Below are 19,893 nucleotides of genomic sequence, written 5' to 3'. Positions count from 1 at the left end.
GGCAATTGCTGCTGCCTAGTGAGAAGCTTGTTGCATCACCTGTCACAAACATTAAAACATGGTGCAAATTGCTCTCATCATTAATGTAGGCCACACTGGACTTGTCATCCAATTCTGCCACAAATCTCATAAGATGCTGCTATTCATTTTTATCTCCTGTTCTACACTACATCATTTAATCCAGGAATTCTGAATTACTTAGTTTCTGAAGACTTCTACAATGTTATCTATCAACTCTCCCTGTACGACAAAAGAGCTTCTTTTCAATGTAAAAATTAGCTACTCAACTTAAAGTGTATCGTTATTCTTTTTGCTTCACATTATTATATAATGCTGACCAAGACTTGGATGAGGTCATGGACATCAAATCCAGGCTCAGTTGAGCAGTGGAACGACAATGAATCATGGATTCTTATAGTGCAGAAAGAGGCCATTTGGTACATCATGCCTTCTGAACAGCATCCCACCAAGACCCAGCCCCTCTCCTATCTTCCTACCCCCCACTACCATGGCTAATCCACCTAACCTCTACATCTTTGAACTGTGGGAGGAAACCACAGCACCTGCAGTCCTCACTTTCTCCTTGGAAACCAGAGAATCAGGTGGAAACACATGCAGACACAGGAAGAAAGTGCAAACTCCACACAGTCACCCAAGGCTGGAATCGAACCCAGGTCCCTGGCGCCTTGGGACAGCAGTGCTAACACTGAGTCATCATACCAACCCTCATCCATGTTGCACCTCTGACCTTTCTTGAATCCTTATGAGAACTGAAGTTCAGTTATTGTTTGCTGACAAAATTGAATGATGCGGTTGTGTTCAAGCACATTTTGAAAATCATGACAGAAGGAAAATGGGAGCCAAGGAATATTGCTCAAGCCCCACATTTCCTATGTTCCCTATATTCCATGGACCCCTCTAAATCTGTATCATCTTCAGGGTTTTGTGCCTCACCACAGGCCCTCTGAGTTCAACTACAGTGGATTCATTATTTATAACCTCTTGCTAGCACAAACTTTTCCTTGACCATGGGCAAGTGCTATTTGTGTCAATCTTGACTGAGTTTTTTGAAAAACTGACAAAGAAGATGGATGAAAGCAGAGGGATGGATGTTGTCTATAGCGACTTCAGTAAGATGTTTGAAAAGGTTCCATATGATAAACTGGTTAGCAAGATTAGATCCCATGGAATACAAGAGCTAGCCATTTAGATACAAAATTCGCTTGAAGATAAAAGACAGAGAGTGATGGTGGAGGGTTGCTTTTCAGACTAGAAGCCTGTGACCAGTGGTGTGCGCAAGGAGCGGTGCTGAGTCCATTGCTTTCTGTCATTAATATAAATGATTTGGATGTGAATATAGGAGGTATAGTTAGTAAGTTTGCAGATGACACCAAACTTGGTGATGTAGTGTACAGCGAAGGAGATTCATAATTCCTTGAAAGTGGAGTCACAGGTAGACAGGGTCATGAAAAAGGGCTCATGCCCGAAACATCGATTCTCCTGCTCCTTGGATGCTGCCTGACCTGCTGCACTTTTCCAGCAACACATTTTCAGCCCAGGGTCATGAAAAAGACATTTGGTACACTTGCCTTTATTGGTCAGTGCATTGTGCGTAGGTGCTGCGAGGTCATGTTGCGGCTGTACAGGACATTAGTTAGGCCACTTTTGGAGTACTGCATTCAATTCTGGTTTCCCTGCTATTAGAAAGATGTTGTGAAAGTTGAAGGTATTCAGAAAAGATATACAAGGATGTTGCCAGGGCTGGAGGTTTTGAGCTATAGAGAGAGGCTGAATAGGCTGGGGCTAATTTCCCCGAGCATCGGAGGCTAAGGGGTGACCTTATAGAGATTTATAAAATCATGAGGGGCATGAATAGGGTGAATAGCCAAGGTCTTTTGCCCCAGGATAGGGAGTCCAAACCTAGAGGGCATAGATTTAAGGTGAGAGAGGAAAAGATTTAAAAGAGACCTAAGGGGCAACTTTTTCATATAGAGGATGGTGTGTATATGGAATAAGCTTCCAGGGAGGTAATGGACAATGGTACAACTACAACATTTAAAAGGCATCTGAATGGGTACATGAATAGGAAGGGTTTACAGGGATATGGCCCACACACTAGTAAATGGGACGAGATTAATTTAGGATGTCTGATCATCATGGACGAGTTGGACTGAAGGATCTGTTTCCATGCTGTACATCTCAATGTACATCTCAGACTAAACCTCCATAAAAGGAAGTCCTTATAGGAACTGCTTTATGAAACTTAAGTTTGTAATGAAGATTGATAGTCATTCAAAAGCCCAAATGACTTACAGATTACAAGGTATTATCAATAGGAATTCATTTCGCTGAAGCCTGCTGCCAAATCTTATTGACGACAGCATTCAAGAATTATTGTCCAAATGTATTCTTTTCACCGTGACCCTCCTCAATTCTCATAACAGTTAACATCATTCATAAAATAATACATTTAGCTGACAGTAAAGCAGGACTGTTTTTACTTCAAACCTTTGAGGTAAAAACAATGACTGCAGATGCTGGAAACCAGATTCTGGATCAGTGGTGCTGGAAGAGCACAGCAATTCAGGCAGCATCCGACGAGCAGCAAAATCGACATTTCGGGCAAAAGCCCTTCATCAGGAATACATACTTCAAACCTTTCCCTATGCTCTTAAGTAGGCTGCTTATGATGACAGACTTGTGTCAACAAATTCTAATTCCTCTCATGTTGCAAATCAGTAGGCCTTAAATCAATACATGACTACCAGTGATATTCATATAGACAGTTAATTTTAAACCTTAGCTCCACAGCTCACTGTAAATGTCATATCGTGAAGTTTCAGCAGTATCTGTACGTCAATAAATTAACCTTTAATTGTAAATCATGTTTAATCAAATAATAAATGGATTGCATTTGTCCAATTAGCTTTTGAGGCCTGTCAAGCAATATATTACAAAGCCATAGCCAGGTCAGAAAACATTAGGTGCAAATCATTTTTTTTACAAGAAATTCCAGTCACCAGATAGAAAAAAACATTAATTATTGACACTTACCTGTTCATGGTATTCAATACCCATACTCAATGTATTGATCAGAATGGCAATCATAATTCCACGGTTAAAGTATTTACTTCCGACAATTCTTTTCATTTTTTCAGAGATTAGTGTACATAGCAGGATTAATTTATTCTTTTCTTTTGGTTTATTTTTGTTCTTGTGTCTCTGATCTCTCTGGTCACCTTGAGTGATGTCTTGCGTAAATTCGTACACACCATCAGCATCGGAGTCACAACTTTCTGAATCGCTGAGCTCTAGGTCTGGATTTTCCAAAGCATGAGCACAATAAGGGCAGTTCTGGAGGTCACAAGTCAAAATACCAGCCTGTGCATTGGGTGTGGAACATGACACATTGAGTCCTGACAACTTGCTTGCAGCTTGAAAGACTCCTTCAACAAAGATATCCAAACAAAGATATTAGGATGCAGCAAATATATATTATTTGTGGCTACCTCTTACCTAAAACCTCAATAAGAATATTTTTTATTTTTGAAGATGGTCTTGCAACTCTTTTAGACTGTTATTTTTGACATGAGATATTGATTTATTTAATGAATGCTATTTGCATTCATTTATGGAGTAATGACATATCTAATTCAGATTACTAATTGAGCAAGTATGATTGACTATGATTCCATTTACATGTCAAAGCAAAAAAGCCAAAGGTTAATCAAATACTGCAACAAAATCAACATAAATTGCAATCGTTAAAATTCCTTAAGATACGTTTCAATAGTCATTTAATTATTAAATCTGCTGAATTAAAAATATGAAGTCAACATTTTTATATTAAAACTATATCTACCTTTATCTTTGGGTTCAATTAAAGAGAAGTCAATATTGATGAAAATTTAAGCAAGTCCTTCTAAGTGGCTAGAATAACAATAACCATAGTGGTGAACAAGAATAAAACATTTTTTTGATTTTATTGTATCTCTGATTGTTATGTGGGAACTTTTTAACTATGGAAGATAGAAACAAAAAATCAATATAACCACCGTTTCTTTACAAGACTACCTTATATTAGGCAAAAGCGGTAAAGGATGCCATTGGGTCTCATAACCCATTGTTTTAGTTAAAAAAAATGGCATTAGCCCTTCTAAAGATTAAACCATAATTTTGGCTGTGGAGAAAGTAATTATCCATTGTAATTTTCAATAAATGGTCAAATATCTTATTTCGTCAGCCTAGTTTAGGTTTACTAACTGCAGAATTGAATTTGGTAAAATTTGGACCACGTTAGGTTCTTGTTTTCCAAGATAAAAACAATGACTGCAGATGCTGGAAACCAGATTCTGGAGTAGAGTGGTGCTGGAAAAGCACAGCAGTTCAGACAGCATCCAAACTGTCTATTTTCCTGCTCCTCGGATGCTGCCTGAACTGCTGTGCTTTTCCAGCACCACTCTACTCCATAATCTTGTTTTCCTAGACATTGATGATTTATACCTACACACATCTACTGATTGACCAAATGAAACATACACACCACAATTAAGCATAGGTAGACTATCTCACCATATCGTTTTGTATGCATAAGCAGTATGACACTAAACAGTTTTCTCAATGGAAGACAGCATTTATGTCTAGGGCCATTGCAAGGAAGGTTTAAAAAATAAATATATAAAAGTTGGAAGATTTAATTTACACATATGCATGTCAAGATTGTAAACCTATTCATAAATATGCAGGTTTAAAATTTCACAGACAGTGTAGGGCAGCATTCTTTCCCCCAAATTGTCTAACTTCAGAACATTCACACCTTGTGACGGTAATTCAGAAGCAACATATCATGGGTTGTGGAAGAAGAAACGTCAATAATCTAAAGTCACAGTGAAGGCCCAACTGATTTTTCATGGGAAGATAGTAGAACTTGAATACGGCTTCAGTTCAAAACACTGGAAACAGGTGCACCTTCAGGTCATAATCAACCTATTTAAGATTGATCCAGCATTTTATACATCATCTTAAATTGCTTCCAATGGGTGGTTCCAATGAAGAACTAATTGTTTCTATATATGAATATTGATTACAAATCTGGGCAATAATATAGTTGACTATTGCAAAATTGGTTTACTTCAGGGAGTTAGGCTTAACACGATTTCTCAGTTATTGGCTTTCAGCAAACAGTCAAATTTCTTATTTCTTTGACCTTTTTAACCATGGTTCCATTCTATAAATGATAGTTAAAGCTGTCCTGCTTTCCAAGACAGTGTTTTAAAAAATTTGAATTCATTTTTTCACTTTGTTTCTATTCTCTCCTTCAACATTAATTTACATTTACATTTTATTTCCTATGCCTTTACATCTATACTTTCAAATCTTGTGTTGAAATTCATGTCGATACATCTATTTTCAAATTAATTACAATACTTTGACATTATGTTAATACAGACTGATTTAATAACTGTTCCAAGTGTTGATCCAGCCTGATCTTCTTGATGCTGGGAATGTGGTATAAATAAACTTGTCATGTGTTTAGCAACAACCTGAAGCAAGGTGGTAAGTTATTAATTAAACAACAGATACTGAGTCAGAAGTTAGAGACATAAAATTAGTCCAATTAGTCATTTCCCCATGCAAATGGTTTAAAAAGATTAGAGAATTCTAATAATCAGAAAAAATAAATCTCATAACAAACCTCCTAACGTTCTTTAAAAATAACCTTACGATTGGTTTTGCAGATATGACTATAGTGTGAGAGGTTACTATTAAAATGACATCTTAGTTCGGAGTATAAATCCTAGGAATGAACAGGAGGACTCCAATTTATTTCACTTAATAGTAATAATAGTTAGTTATTGTTATATGTATTTATGAAAATATAGTAAAATGCATGTAAGTCACCATAAGTCAGTGCCATTCCAATAACACAAATTAGAAAAATGAATAAATCATACAAAATTAGGACAAATTTCATTTTTTGTTCCATACACAGCATCTTGATTTCCTAAGTGACTATGGGATTCTGCTACACCACGCAACTGCCAAAGCAGTCTCTGAGGCCGCAACACCAAGGAGGAAGCATGCTGAAGCAGTCTGAACCACCGCTGACTGAACCCAGATGTTTCCTCTGCCATAGCCGCCTCATTGCTGCCAATATTCCAGCCACCATCATAGCCAAGAGATTGTCCCAATTCTTAAGGACCAGGATTTCCATCTTAACTTCCAAGAATCGACTGAGCATCCAAATTAACTCCCGAGGACCAAGAGATCACTCACTCTGTCGGCATTGCAGACACCGCCAAAACATCAGAAGGAAAGAATGTACCCCAATTCATTGACACTGGAACAGTTGTTTAAGCTGTGACCACCTTGGCCACAAGGAAGGACTGGATCTGGCGCTCAACACTTCCCCGCAAATCTCTTCACAACCATAGCCGCAGAAAGAAGGAAAGGTTAATTCGATTCACAACTTAAACGAAGAAAAATAAAATTTTTTAAAAAAGTTGCGGTTCATATGTAAGAGGCATCAGATGGGCGAGAATTACTAGAATCAGGAAGAGTTCCAGAGGACTGGAAAATTGCTAACGTGACACCTCTGTTTAAAAAGTGAGTATGGCAAAAGATGGAAAATCACAGACTGATTAGCCTAATCTTGGTCATGGGTAAGATCCTGGAATCCATTGTGAAGGATGAGATTGCTGAATACTTGGTAGTGTATGGTAAAATAGGGCAAAGTCAGCATAGTTTCATCAAGGGGAGGTCATGCCTGACAAATTTTCTCGAATTCTTTGAGGAAGTAACCAGCAGATTAGACCAAGGAGAGCCAATATATGTTATCTATCTGAACTTCAAGAAGATTTTTGACAAGGTGCCACACAGGAGGCTACTGAATAAGATAAGAGCCCATGGTATTAGAGGCAAGGTGCTAGCATGGATAGGAGTTTGGCTGGCTGGCAGAAATCACAGAGTGGCAATAAAAGGGTCCTTCTCAGGATGGCAGCCGTTGACAAGAGGTGTTTCGCAAGGCTCAGTGCTGGGCCACCACTTTTCACTTTATACATTAACAATCTAGATGAAGGAACTCAGGGCTTTCTGTCTAAGTTTTCAGACGATACAAAGATAGGTAGAAGGACAGGTAGCATTGTGGAGGTGGGAAGGCTACAGAAGGATTTGGACAGGTTAGGAGAGTGTGCAAAGAAGTAGCAAATGGAGCACAACATGGGAAAGTGTGAGATCACACACTTTGGTAGGAAGAATAGAGGAATAGACTATTTTCTAAATGGGGAGAAAATTCAGAAGTCTGAAGTGCAAAGGACTTGGGAGTTCTAGTCTAGGATTCTCTCAAGGTAAACTTGCAGGTTGAATCAGTATTTAGGAAGGCAAATGCAATTATGGCATTTATTTTGAGAGGACTGAATATAAGAGCAGGGATGTACTTCTGAGGCTCTATAAGGCTCTGGTCAGACCACATTTGGAGTATTGTGCACAGTCTTGGGTCCCATATCTCAGGAAGGATCTACTGGCCTTGGAGTGTGTTCAGAGAAGGTTCTTGAGAACGGTCTCAGAAATGAAAAGCTTAACATACGAGGATTCTAGGTCTATACTTGATGGAACGAAGAAGGATGGGGGGGGGTCCTAATTGAAACATACAGAATACTGAATGGCCTGGACAGATGCTGGGAAGGTGTTTCTGTTTCCATAAGAGAGACTAGGACCTGAAGGCACAGCCTTACGGTAAAGGGAAGATCTTTTAGAATGGAGATAAGGAGAAACTTCTTCAGCAGAGAATGGTGAATCTATGGAATTCTATGTCACAGAAGGCTATGGAGGCCAGGTCATTGAGTATATTTAAGAGTGAAATAGATAGATTCTTGAGTATCAAGGGGATCAAGGGTTACGAGGAGAAAGCTGGAGAATGGGGTTGAAGAACTTACCAGCCATGATTGAATGACGGAGCAGACTTAATGGGCTGAATGGCCTAATTTTTGCTCCAATGTCTTATGGTCTTATGGGCTGGGAACCTGAATACCTCTACCCTGCTGTTAAATATCAATAGCTCTGAAATCTTGGCATCTTTGTTTGAAGTTTAGCCCCAAAAGGATATTGAAGTTTTGGTAAGTCATGAAGATCACAGTTCCATTACTTCAATCAAATCGAACAGAGTGTGAGCTCTTAAGCATTTCTAGCACAAAAGGAATGGTTGGTCCAATTGTTAAACAGGACTCATTCTAATTTTGAATAGGATACAGGCATTTACAGAAAGCTTTTGATAAGGTCTCACATAGCACGCAAAAACTAAAGTGCATTGGAGGTAGTGTACCACATCGACAGAGAACTGATTTGCAGATAGGAAGTAAGAGTAGATCTTTATCCAAGTGTCAGTCACCAACTGCTGTCCCCCAGCTATTCACAATATATATTAATGCTTTAGATGATGGAACTAAATGTTTTATCTCCAAGTTTGCAATCACTAAAACTAAGCATGCAGATGCATCCTAGAATAATGAAGGAATTGAGAGTGGAATTGTAGTGGGACTGGCAATAAGCTTTCAATCTTCCACAGGACTGGACAATTGCAAATGTAACACTTTTATTAAAAATAAAATTTGTAAAACCAAGCCCAGAAATTAAAGACCAGTTAATTTAACTGAAGTGGTGCGAAAACTTCTTGAAAAAAGTTATTTGGCACAGAATGCAGTCTTGTGGAAAATGTGAGTTGATTACGATGGCTTCTTTAAGGGAAAGTCATGTTTACCTAACTTGCTGGAGCTTTTTGAAGTGAGAGATGATGAGGTAATGCTGTTGATGTGATGTACGTGGACGTCCAAAGATGTTCAATGCAGTGCCACAAAACAGACTTGGGAGAAAAAGTTGAACGTAAGGAATAAATGGGACTGTAGCAACAAGGATGCAAAATTGGCAAGAGTGACAGGAAACAGAGTAATGGTTAATGAATACTTTTCAAGCTGGAGGAAGGTTTGTAGTGAAAACTAATGGGGGGTCAATGCTTTTTGGTAATTTTAATGATCTAGAACCTGGTGTGCAGGGCATAATTTCAAATGATACACAAAACCTGGAAACCTTGCAAACTTTGAGGAGGATAGTAAAAAACTAAATATGGCAGGACAGGTATAGTGAGTAGTTAAAAAGCATACAGCATTCTAGGCTTGGTCAATAGTGGTTCAGATACAAGAGCAGGAGTTATACTGAACTGTATAAGGTACCAATTAGACTTCAGTTTTGGCTACCACATTTTTGAAGGATATGAACGCAATGCAGGGAAAGTGGAAGAGGTTTACGTGATTGGTTCAGGGATGAAAAACTTCAGTTCTGAAGATAATATTGGAGAAGTTGGCACTCTTCTCCTTGAAGAGAGGGCTAAGAGGATGTCTGATAGAGGTTTTCAAAATCAACCTCTCATAAAAGGATCAAGAATGCGAGAGCATGGACACTAAGATAATTGCAAAATGAGCAAACGTGATGTCAGAAAACGTTTCTCAGAAAGCAAAGAGTTAGGATCTGGACCACACTGTCTGGAAATGTGGTGGAGGCAGGAGAATGGCACTAAGTCAAATGCTCATCCAGTAAGCCTATGCAGATGTGATGAGCGAACAGCCTCCTTATGCAGTGTAACCGTTCTGTAATTCTGGGGTCTATCAGGCATGGAACATTCTAAAGGTAGTTAATTCTCACATTTTCTGGGAGATACATCAATCAATATACACAACCTTTAGCCTTTGGAGATTCAAGAATCATTGACTGACATATTTAAAATGATGATGGTCGAGAATATGGTGCTGGAAAAGCACAGCATCCGAGGAGCAGGAGAATTGACATTTCGGGCACAAGCCCTTCATCAGCCCTTCTCATTCCTAATGAAGGGCTTATGCATGAAATGTCAATTTTCCTGCTCCTCGGATGCTGCCTGACCTGCTGTGCTTTTCCAGCACCACACTCTCGACTCTGATCTCCAGCATCTGCAGTCCTCACTTTCCCCATGTCTAAAACGATGAGAAAATGAAAACAGATTACTTTGGACTCTCAGTCTAAGAGATGTATAAGATTAAATGTAAGATGATATGACAAAGGAATGGAAAGACTTTTATTCACATAGAATTGTAAGCCTGTTGAACAAACTAGCAGAGTTAAAAATTACATAATACTTGCATTTTCATTCATGGCACACGAACATCCTGATTGGGTGACTGCATTTATTGCTTATCCCTAATTGTCCATGAGGCAAAGTCACCATATTACCAGACCATAGCGTTGCTCTCTCATTAGGGAGATGACAAGTGGTGGTTTAATGTGAGAGTCAGTATGCCTCAGGTGAGAGGTTGAGATTGAGAAGGTGAATCCTTTGTGGCAATCTCAGCTAGGGCAGGAATTGAATCCCACTGTTGCATTAACCTGCATTACAAAACCAGCGGTCAAGCCAACTGAGCTCACCAGGAGGTGGCAGTGAACTGGTTACCGAATTGCTGCAGTTTTTAGGGTGTGGGACATCCACAGTTGTGTTAGAAAGGAGTTCCAGAATTTCAACCCGTGACAGGGAAAATGTAAACATTTAAAAACTGATGATTGAAGGAAAGAGAAATAAAAGGATTATGTGGACAGACTACACACATGGAATACGTCCTCCATATATTTAATAGTCCTAATCCCAACATAGAGAGTCTGTTTTCATGTTACAAATTCTGAACAATTCCACAACATGATCTTCTGCCCTGATGCACCAAAGTCTTTCCTGAGTCAATATTGCTGTGGCTTGTCCACCCTGACACATGGTCCAGTCTGTTTCAGATTTGATTGGTTTTTTGATTAGTAATTTATTTCAGGACTAGTAATTCAAGTCAAGTCCAAACCCAGCACTGAACTTGAAATTCTAGTATTTCTTCTTTTGAACTTTATGACAGCTACAAAAGCTCTCCATCTAGATTAGTGACAAGTTAATCCCAGTTTCCCAGCCAGCAATTATTTAACCTCACATAATGGAAGCTATGAGCATGCTAATACAGTAAGCCTCTGGGTTGCAAATGGGTTCTGTTCTTGAGTCCATTCACAAGTCAATTTGTATGTGAGTTGGAACAGCATGCAGGGCAATAAAAAGTAGGCATTTGTAAGTACAGGAAATGTTCTTTTGTCAGATATTTAAAATGATGCTCCTGTATGGGATCACTTTTGTAAGTTCAAATCTGTAAGTTGGATACTCGTAAATCAGGGACCCTTGTATTGGTTTTGTGTTCTCGTTTACCAAGGGCAAACAGACTGAGTAATTTTCTGAATTAATAAATGAAATGATTTTGCAGTAAAAAAGATTTTGTACAATATGTTTTGAGATGTTTTGTAAATTGCAGATTGTTTGTTTAATTTTTAGAAAATGATAGCTAGACTTGGTGGTAAAAATATTCACAGCTAGTAAAGCAGTCAAGGCCTTAAGAAATTTAGCCCAAAAGTAGTTCAAAACTATTGCAGTATAGTGACCATTCTGTTGCAAACTGTTGATCATCACTTAAATTGTCAGGATCTGAATTCTAATTATTAATCCTTCAATGTAGTCATCATTATAAAAAAACACACTGGTCTTACATATCTTTAACCAAACCTGTATCCAAAACACATAATAACCCAAATTCATAAAACCAGAATGGTATATACTAAAACTATATATATTCTAAGCAACTTGAAGTTTGCTAAAACCATCCATCATTTGGAACACCCTCACAAGTTAACAACCAGTCAGAAGTATGTGTTAATCTTAAACTTCTAATTTTTCCAGTTTAAGGCATTTTAAATATCAGTGCATTTGTAAAATTAAGTGGCATTTGCAAGCAGCTTTTAACATATTAGAATTAATTTTGAACAGACTATTAAAGTATCATTGCAAAATAACAGTGATATTTCTTACCCTGTTCTCCCACAAAATGGTGCAGTTTGCCATAGGAATCTGCCAAGTTCATGTTTGGGTTCCCTCTGCCCACAGTAATGAGTGTATTCCTGCTACTGTTGCCTTTTAGTTTTGGTGTGCAGCTGCTTCTACTAGTCACAGATGGAACTATTGTTGGATAGTTCATGCCTCCATGATGTGTAAGGCCAGTCATTAGTTTAACATTAGTTGTAGCGGAAGACTTGTATGTCATTTGTGGGCCTTCAAAGTGGCAGTCGGCATGGTAAATACTGTGAACGGACTCAGTACCTGAAGAAGGACTCTGATGGTTTAGTGCAGATGAAGGAAGCATAAGCTTACTGCCAGCTCGTAACGATTTGATCTCCATTTCACAAAGTTCTGGACTGCCTTGCTGTGCCTTTGAATTACCATTGCTGATATGGTAATGATGATGATGATGATGATGATGGTGATGAATTAAATGATGGATTGACCTTATACGACTTTTATTCTGCCATTTCCTCTCTTGACCATTTGAACTGTTTGGGGTGACTTTTTTGTGTTGTTTATTCTGCCAAATGTTGTAAAGGCGCAGTGTCCGCCGCTTCATTTTTCTAAAGAGGTGGCAAATGTATTTAAGGAGCTCTTCATAGAGGCTTCCAGGCTCTGAGAAACTGGCAATTGTGCTATCATTTGAAAGAAAGCGGGCTCGCTGCTCCTGCATTAACTGGTTTTCACGTTGCTTTGTTTCTGAAAACTGAGTTGCTATGACAACCAGGCACAAGTTAATCATGAAGAATGAACCGACCTAAAGAAATTTTTTTAAGGACATAAATACACAACGTCAATTTTACATTCATAAAGACAGCAAAAACGTTCATCCTTCTGCACTGGCAATCATTCCAATTGTGTTCATTAAATCATCTTGTTTTGTTGTAATGCAGGCATTAAGAAAATAACTCATCTCAGACTCAAGGGAGACTTAATATCTCAGTTTCCACATTATCAGTGATCGTACTTAATAATAAATATTGTATGAAGTAATATATTAAAGTGATATTTTAAAATTAATATAACCGAAAGAAATCAACTCTTAACACTTCTTAATGTTTGTGGGAGATGGGATTGTCCAAAAACTGGGATACTGCCTTTCAAACAATTCTCTCTTCAATAGGTTGGGAAAGAAACTTTAAAAAGGAAATAATTTTTTCCAATGCAAGAACTTTACAGAGAGTTAATTTTCCTGATGTAACCAAACACAAAAGTTGAAGCTAATCTATTGTCTTATTTCTGTGATGGAATAACATCAAATGTTAATTTTCTGTTTAGCTTTTCAGGTGGCCAGACAAAAAGATGGTAAAGCAATGTAAATTACTTGGAGACAAGTGCCTGCTGCCTCCATCTGCAGATTATCTAGCTAAGCACAGAGGGGGGACCAATTGCTATTCAAAAACATTTGTCATCCCTGCTTTCAGGTGCTGTCCATCCTAGGGGGCACCAATGCTGTCTTTAGGGCACAAGCTGATATTTTGGCTCTGGTCATTCAAACTGGCGTTACAGTTACTTGTTTCAGAATGTTGCTCTTAAAATTAATCTCTACTCATTGTGATAGATCCTCTCACATCTTATTGCAAGACTGCATATTTAAAGGCACAGATGTACCCTCAACAACTACTAAAAAAAGTGTCTGTTCTTCAGGTTATAAGACAGGAATGTTCCTTGCCATCCCCAAACCCCAATCGTGCAAGAATTTTATCACATGTTGAATAGAAATAAAAACCAAATATGTACTCATATTCTTTTCATTATCTACACATACAAATTAGTTTTTCTGTTCATTGACATTCAACATGCCAAAGAGACATGGAAAAATATGTGCTACAATCCATCAAATGCTTATCACTACAGTGTGGTATTGCCCATTTACAGGGCATCCAGGGTGCATCTGCCTCTTCAAGAATTCATAGAGTCATAGCGATGTACAGCATGGAAACAGACGCTTCGGTCCAACCCGTCCATGTCGACCAGATATCTCAACCCAATCTAGTCCCACCTGACAGCACTCGGCCCATATCCCTCCAAACCCTTCCTATTCATATACCCATCCAAATGCCTTTTAAATGTTGCAATTGTACTAGCCTCCACCACATCCTCTGACAGCTCATTCCATACCCGTACCACCCTCTGTGTGAAAAAGTTGCCCTTTAGGTTTCTTTTATATCTTTCCCCTCTCACCCTAAACCTATGCCCTCTAGTTCTGGACTCCCTCACCCCAGGGAAAACACTTTCTCTATTTATCCTATCCATGCCCCTCATGATTTTGTAAACCTCTATAAGGTCACCTCTCACCCTCCGATGCTCCAGGGAAAACAGCCCCAGCCTGTTCAGTCTCTCCTTATAGCTCAAATCCTCCAACCCTGGCAACATCCTTGTAAATCTTTTCTGAACCCTTCCAAGTTTCACAACATCTTTCCGATAGGAAAGAGACCAGAATTGTACGGATGCTTTTACAGATGCAAACACAAGACTCCCCCATCTGAAAACATTCTAAATGATTTATGTCTAACTAAAATCAATTCCCAATCAAACTCTTGGATACTCTCAAAAACACATTTTAATTTGCCATCAGTTTTTAAATGCTGCCAAGCAGTGTTCATTTGAATTAGAGAAAAGCATGAAGTTAACTGTTCTACATTCCATCAATAGGACAATCAATCTCCTGAGGTTGCTATTTACAGAGTTTTACAGATTAACACATTTACACTGATAACGCACAAGTGTAAGACCAAAATTAACTTTTTTGATTGATGCAGCAAGGCCATATTTTGATGGATCAATACTGGTCAATCTCCTATGTCAATGTACATTTGGAGGTCATATTTTTATCAAGTATACATGGTCCTCATTTTATATTCCAGCTATAAATTCTCTTGTCCATATTTACCAACTTGTCACAATTTGCAATTGCATCATGTCAATGAGGCTACAGAATGGCTTAATCAAAGGTTCTGGACAGAAAACAAGTTTAAGAGGCCTACAATGAAAGGAGTTGAAAAGTGCAGCTCTAGAAAAGCACAGCAGGTCAGGCAGCATCTGAGGAGCACGAGAATCAACGCCCTGGGCACAAGCTCATCAGGAATTGGGGAAGGGGGAGGGGGAGTAGCTTGGAAGGTGATAGATAGATGCAGGTGGGGGGTGATGGTAAAAGATTGGAGTGAATAGGTGGGAAGGACGATGGACAGGTGAGAAGGACGATGGACAGCTGGGGAGGTCCATGAGGGCAGCAACAAGCCTTTTTCTAAGTGAATTCCTACTGCCAAGAGAGCCAAGTTCATGCTGTTGGTCCCTGATCTTTTTATTCATGGATCACAGATGGTCTTTCTACAGGTTGTGAATGATCTCCCACTCTGAGAATTGCTTTGCCTAACCTGGTTTTGATTCTTGGGATTGTCATAGTGAGTTATGGTGGGGGAGTAGAATGGAACCTCTGCTACAAAAGAGAGAAAAACATCTTTGCCAAACTGACTTCTATTCAGATTATACTTGAAGCCTCCATAATCACCATTCATTTGAATCTACAGCTGCACAGCCTTTGTGGCATCAATGACATTGTCATTACCTGGCAAGCTCATCAAATTATCATGCCCAATGCTGCAGGATAAGGCCTGAATAGCAGCTGCTTAAGCAGAGCATTGCAGACACCACTCAAATTCTAGTCAAGGCTGTCTGTAAGTTAGCATTGATGGAACTTAGCATTTCATTCACATGACCACAGGACTCCTCCATGTTACTGGTAAATCTCCAATAAGCCCAACAATTTATCAGCATTAAAATGTATTCTTCTCTTGAAATTTGGGCCTGACCTTAACAGCTAGGCAGAAAGATGCACCATCCTTGAGCAAAGATTCTCTGGTCCTTCTATTCCAACTGATTCCGCTAGTGTTCAGCAGTGCTCTGAATTACTCATGTGCTTCCTCATAGTGGCATACCTGCTCTACTGAAGTACATATCTCTGAACTGGTGAGTGAATAAGGTGCAAAACAATGTAGACCATGCACTACTATATTTGTAGCTACTACTACTACTATGATTCTATATTCGTGATACATTTCTGTCCATATTGTTCATAAATCAAATAAAACCTCTAATTGATTTATCTATTAAAACAAACAAGTTTGTTTTATCTTTTATCCACATGCTATAAAAATTATCTAAATTTTCTAGTCCTTAGCGTAATTTGAAAACCCATCCCAATAAGTAATATTTTAATAAATGCATATAGTGGAGATATTCACTATTAAAGGAAACATTGACTTTTAAGCTCTTAAAATGCACATACTTACTATTATAAGCAGTATAAAATATATAAAATTGTAAAAAGAATGTGCATCCATAACATAATACATGATGTCTACCCATCCTTCCAGGGTAATAACCTGGGGAGAAAGAAAAGAAACATTACATTTTTATAATTTATTTTGAATGGTAATAACTGAAAAGTAATTTCAAGATGTATATTCCAATGTATTTTCCTATTAAATAACACCTAAGGATTTTAAGTATTGGGCAAATAAACATCTCTGTCTTCACTCAAAGTTGCAACTGATTTTACTAAATGAGCATACTCACAATTTTTCACCTTAACTTTGAAAACTTACATATAAATGAAATCATCTAAAAATGTAATCTACATTTCTCATCTTTTTTTTATAAATAGGGCATTTTTAGTCTGGGTTCAGTAGTAATAGTTTAGGTTCCAGCCAGCCAAAACTTTGTTTAGGCTACTGTCAGGTGATAATTTTCACCATATTGTTTAAGAGAGGGTTCTGCACAGGCCTGATTGTATTTATGGCCAGGTTACAGTGGTACTGGAAAAGCACAGCAGGTCAGGCAGCATCCAAGGAGCAGGAAAATCGATGTTTCGGGCAAAAGCCCTTCATCAGGAATAGAGGCAGGGTGCCTGCAGAGTGGAGAGATAAATGAGAGGGGGGTGGGGGTGGGGAGAAAGGATGCTGCCTGACCTGCTGTGTTTTTCCAGCACCACTCTAATCTAGACTCTGGTTTCCAGCATCTGCAGTCCTTGTTTTTACCCTGTATTTATGGCCAGACATTCATTTAACCATTTGCTAATTATTGTTCATTCATGGGATGCAGGTGTCTCTGGCTAGCATCAGCATTTATTGCCCATTCCTGGAGATGACCCTCTTGTGGCACAGTGGTAGTGTCCCTAACCCGGATGGGGATATCCAGGTTCAAGTCCCATCTGTTCCAGAGGTGTATAGTAACATCTCTGAACAGGTTGATTAGAAAAATAGATTAAATAACAATAAAAAATGCCATCTTTAATTCAAATGAGTCACATATAGACAAGACTAGGTAAGAATGGCAGATTTAAAAAGACATGAATGAAGCAGGTGGGTTTTAACAATTGACAATGGTTACATGATCAACCATGGGCTACTTTATTGTTTCAGATTTTTATTCAGTTCAAATTTCACCAAATACCATAGTGAGATTTGAGCCCATGTCTCCAGGAGATTAACCTGGAGTCCTGAGTTACTAGTCCAGTGACATTAGTGCTACAATGAGTAATACCAACTTGGTTTACGCTCTATAGGGTACTGAACTGAAGAATAGTGAAATTAATCTCTCCAAGTTCATCTCTTGATTCTGCAGTGGTTATCTTCATAAAGACAGTAAACACATTCTAACTGGAAGAGGATGGCTGCAAGTCTGACACCACCAACAGTTTTTTTGTAAATTGCAGCTTTTTAGGCAGATCTCTAGCTTATTTTGAATTATCTTGAATTGTGCCTTACACAAACTATTTAATAACAGTTTCTAGGACCTCTCCTTTGACAGATGTTAAGCTAACTAGTTTGAGATTTTCTGCTTTCTGTCTCCCTGCCTTTTGAATAAAGGAGTTGCATTTGATCTTTTCAAAACTAATGGAACCTTTCCCAAATCTAGGGTATTTTGGAAACTTTAAATCAAATATGAACTATCTCAAATATCTTCTTTTAAGACCTGAGAATGAAGTCCATCAGGATCCAGAGACTTGTCAGCCAACAGCTCTATCAATTTACTGGCGAGTGAAATTTTCTTCCTTTCATAAACCTCCTGCCTTACAGCTATTTCTGGGATGTTACTCATATCCTCTATACAGAAAACTGATGCAAAATATTTGTTCATTTCATCTACTGTCTCCTTATTTTCCATTAATTCCCCAAACTCACTTTTAATAGGACTAATTATCATTTTGTTAATTTTACTTTTTTTAAAGATCTTTAACTGAAATGATCAAGGCATAAAGAAAATATGTTTTTTGTTATTATCTTTGAATGTTTCTGTTTCCCATATACAGAACAATGGGAAAATAGTCTATTTGGTAAACTGTGAATCAGGATAATGAGACTTTTTGCTTTCTAATTGCTATTGGAAGGCAGTGGATCACAAAAATAGACATAGTGGCTAAGTAATGGCTGAAGCATGGGGGTAGAGCATGTGATGAAAACCTGAGGAAGACATTTAACCATAACTGGCAATCTTAAGACATTAGAAGAAGCCTGATAACATTATCACGTAACATACAAAGGGACTGAACCTCTTCCTATGATACCTCATCAGTTGAACTCCACTGCCATCCTTCTCTGGTTCTTCCATAAGAACAATGTACAGGAGTATTCCCACAGGGAAACCTCATAAAGAACAAATTGTTACCATCTATTGCTCATTGACAGACAGTTGAGAGCAAATCAGAAGCATCTACAAATTGGACATATTAATTGTAAAATTGTCCACTAATGAATTGTTTTTTTACATTAAACTCTTATCTTCTAGCTTGATTGTTTGGTATAGTGCACATATGTTCTTTGGGGGACACAAAGCAGAATTATGAGATTTAGAACAGATAACATAAATCTGTCAATACTGCATGGCCTAGAACTGCAGTAATACATCTGAGAACCACATGCGCACAGTTCTAACAGCCCATTCTCAAAGGGGAGAGTTTCAGGAGGTTGAGATTTTGGGTCTCAGGTTTCCTTGTCATGTAGAAAGCTCAAAGCAAAGACACTCAACTGCCAACATGCAGTCAAGTGATTGGGTAAGGCCACTGGGGTGTGCAGTATAGTTGGCTGGACTTCACAATGCAATGAAGGGGAGTTTAAAAGGTCAGAGCTGGGTATAGGTCACAGGGCCTGGATGTCAGAGTGAAATGTGAAATTGGAGATATTGGGAGTGGCAGTGACTTAAGTGAGTATTAATTGTTTTTTAGTTCTGCACTTCTTAGTGTTGATTTTCAGGAAAACAATCAGCATTGATGCTGGATACTTCAGGCACAAGTTTAAGTTGCAAGAAGGAGCAAAAGGAGTTAGTACTGGTATATGTTAATGGCCTAGAACCTGTTTCAAAAATGGATAAAGGATGCCTCTTGTTTGGTCCATGCCAAAATGGCAGCCCATCTAGCCTGCAGCAGAAGTGTGTGCATGGAGTGGATGCCCAATTTAGAAACAAAATTACAGCCATCACACTAAAATGGCAGGTCTGTTTATAACACATTTGAGCTGGTGGTCTAGAGCCATCTATGCATGTGCAATTTCACACACTGTTGCAAACAGCTTCCAAGGTGTTGTGAAGAATTTTCCAAATGAAGAATGTTAAATTCTATAACACTTGTCTGTCCACAAACAAAGTCTGTAACTGAATAGGTGGCATACCTGCAGAAAAGCAACACCACATTGGCCAAGCAAGTTTCACAGTCACATTATCAAACAAAGAACATGCAGCAGATTTTAAGTAGTCAAGCATACCTTGAAATTTGTGCCATAGGCAGATTGATACCTACTGATCACAACTGAGCTAGTATAATTTTCAAGGCAGCAAATATAAAAGAAACATTGCCATGCATTATGTTATTCAATGTAAAGAGGCTGTTACATCCATAACCAACACCACTACTTCTTGGAGAAAGTGAGGATTGCAGATGCCGGAGATCAGAGCTTAAA

General features: G+C 38.4%; 1 protein-coding gene across 4 annotated transcripts in view; it reads right to left on the bottom strand.

The window, feature by feature from the left end:
* The window catches only part of cacna1ha (calcium voltage-gated channel subunit alpha1 Ha), a 552,389-nt gene that overhangs the window by 177,228 nt on the left and 355,268 nt on the right, over window positions 1-19,893 (bottom strand). For all 4 annotated transcript variants that reach the window (XM_087997955.1, XM_087997957.1, XM_087997956.1 and 1 more), the window contains exons 8-10: window positions 16,231-16,323; window positions 11,909-12,695; window positions 3,055-3,446 (exon numbers count right to left, since the gene is read on the bottom strand). In XM_087997955.1, the coding sequence (XP_087854081.1) occupies window positions 3,055-3,446; window positions 11,909-12,695; window positions 16,231-16,323 (1,272 nt within the window). The remainder of the gene's footprint in view (window positions 1-3,054; window positions 3,447-11,908; window positions 12,696-16,230; window positions 16,324-19,893) is intronic.

The sequence above is a fragment of the Chiloscyllium plagiosum genome, unplaced genomic scaffold (assembly GCF_037043375.1).
Source record: "Chiloscyllium plagiosum isolate Xiang-an unplaced genomic scaffold, Cpla_swu_hap1 HiC_scaffold_20, whole genome shotgun sequence".
NCBI classification, from domain to species: Eukaryota; Metazoa; Chordata; class Chondrichthyes; order Orectolobiformes; family Hemiscylliidae; genus Chiloscyllium; species Chiloscyllium plagiosum.
The sequence above is the reverse complement of the archived record's forward strand: the minus strand, read 5'-3'. Positions and strand labels throughout refer to the sequence as shown.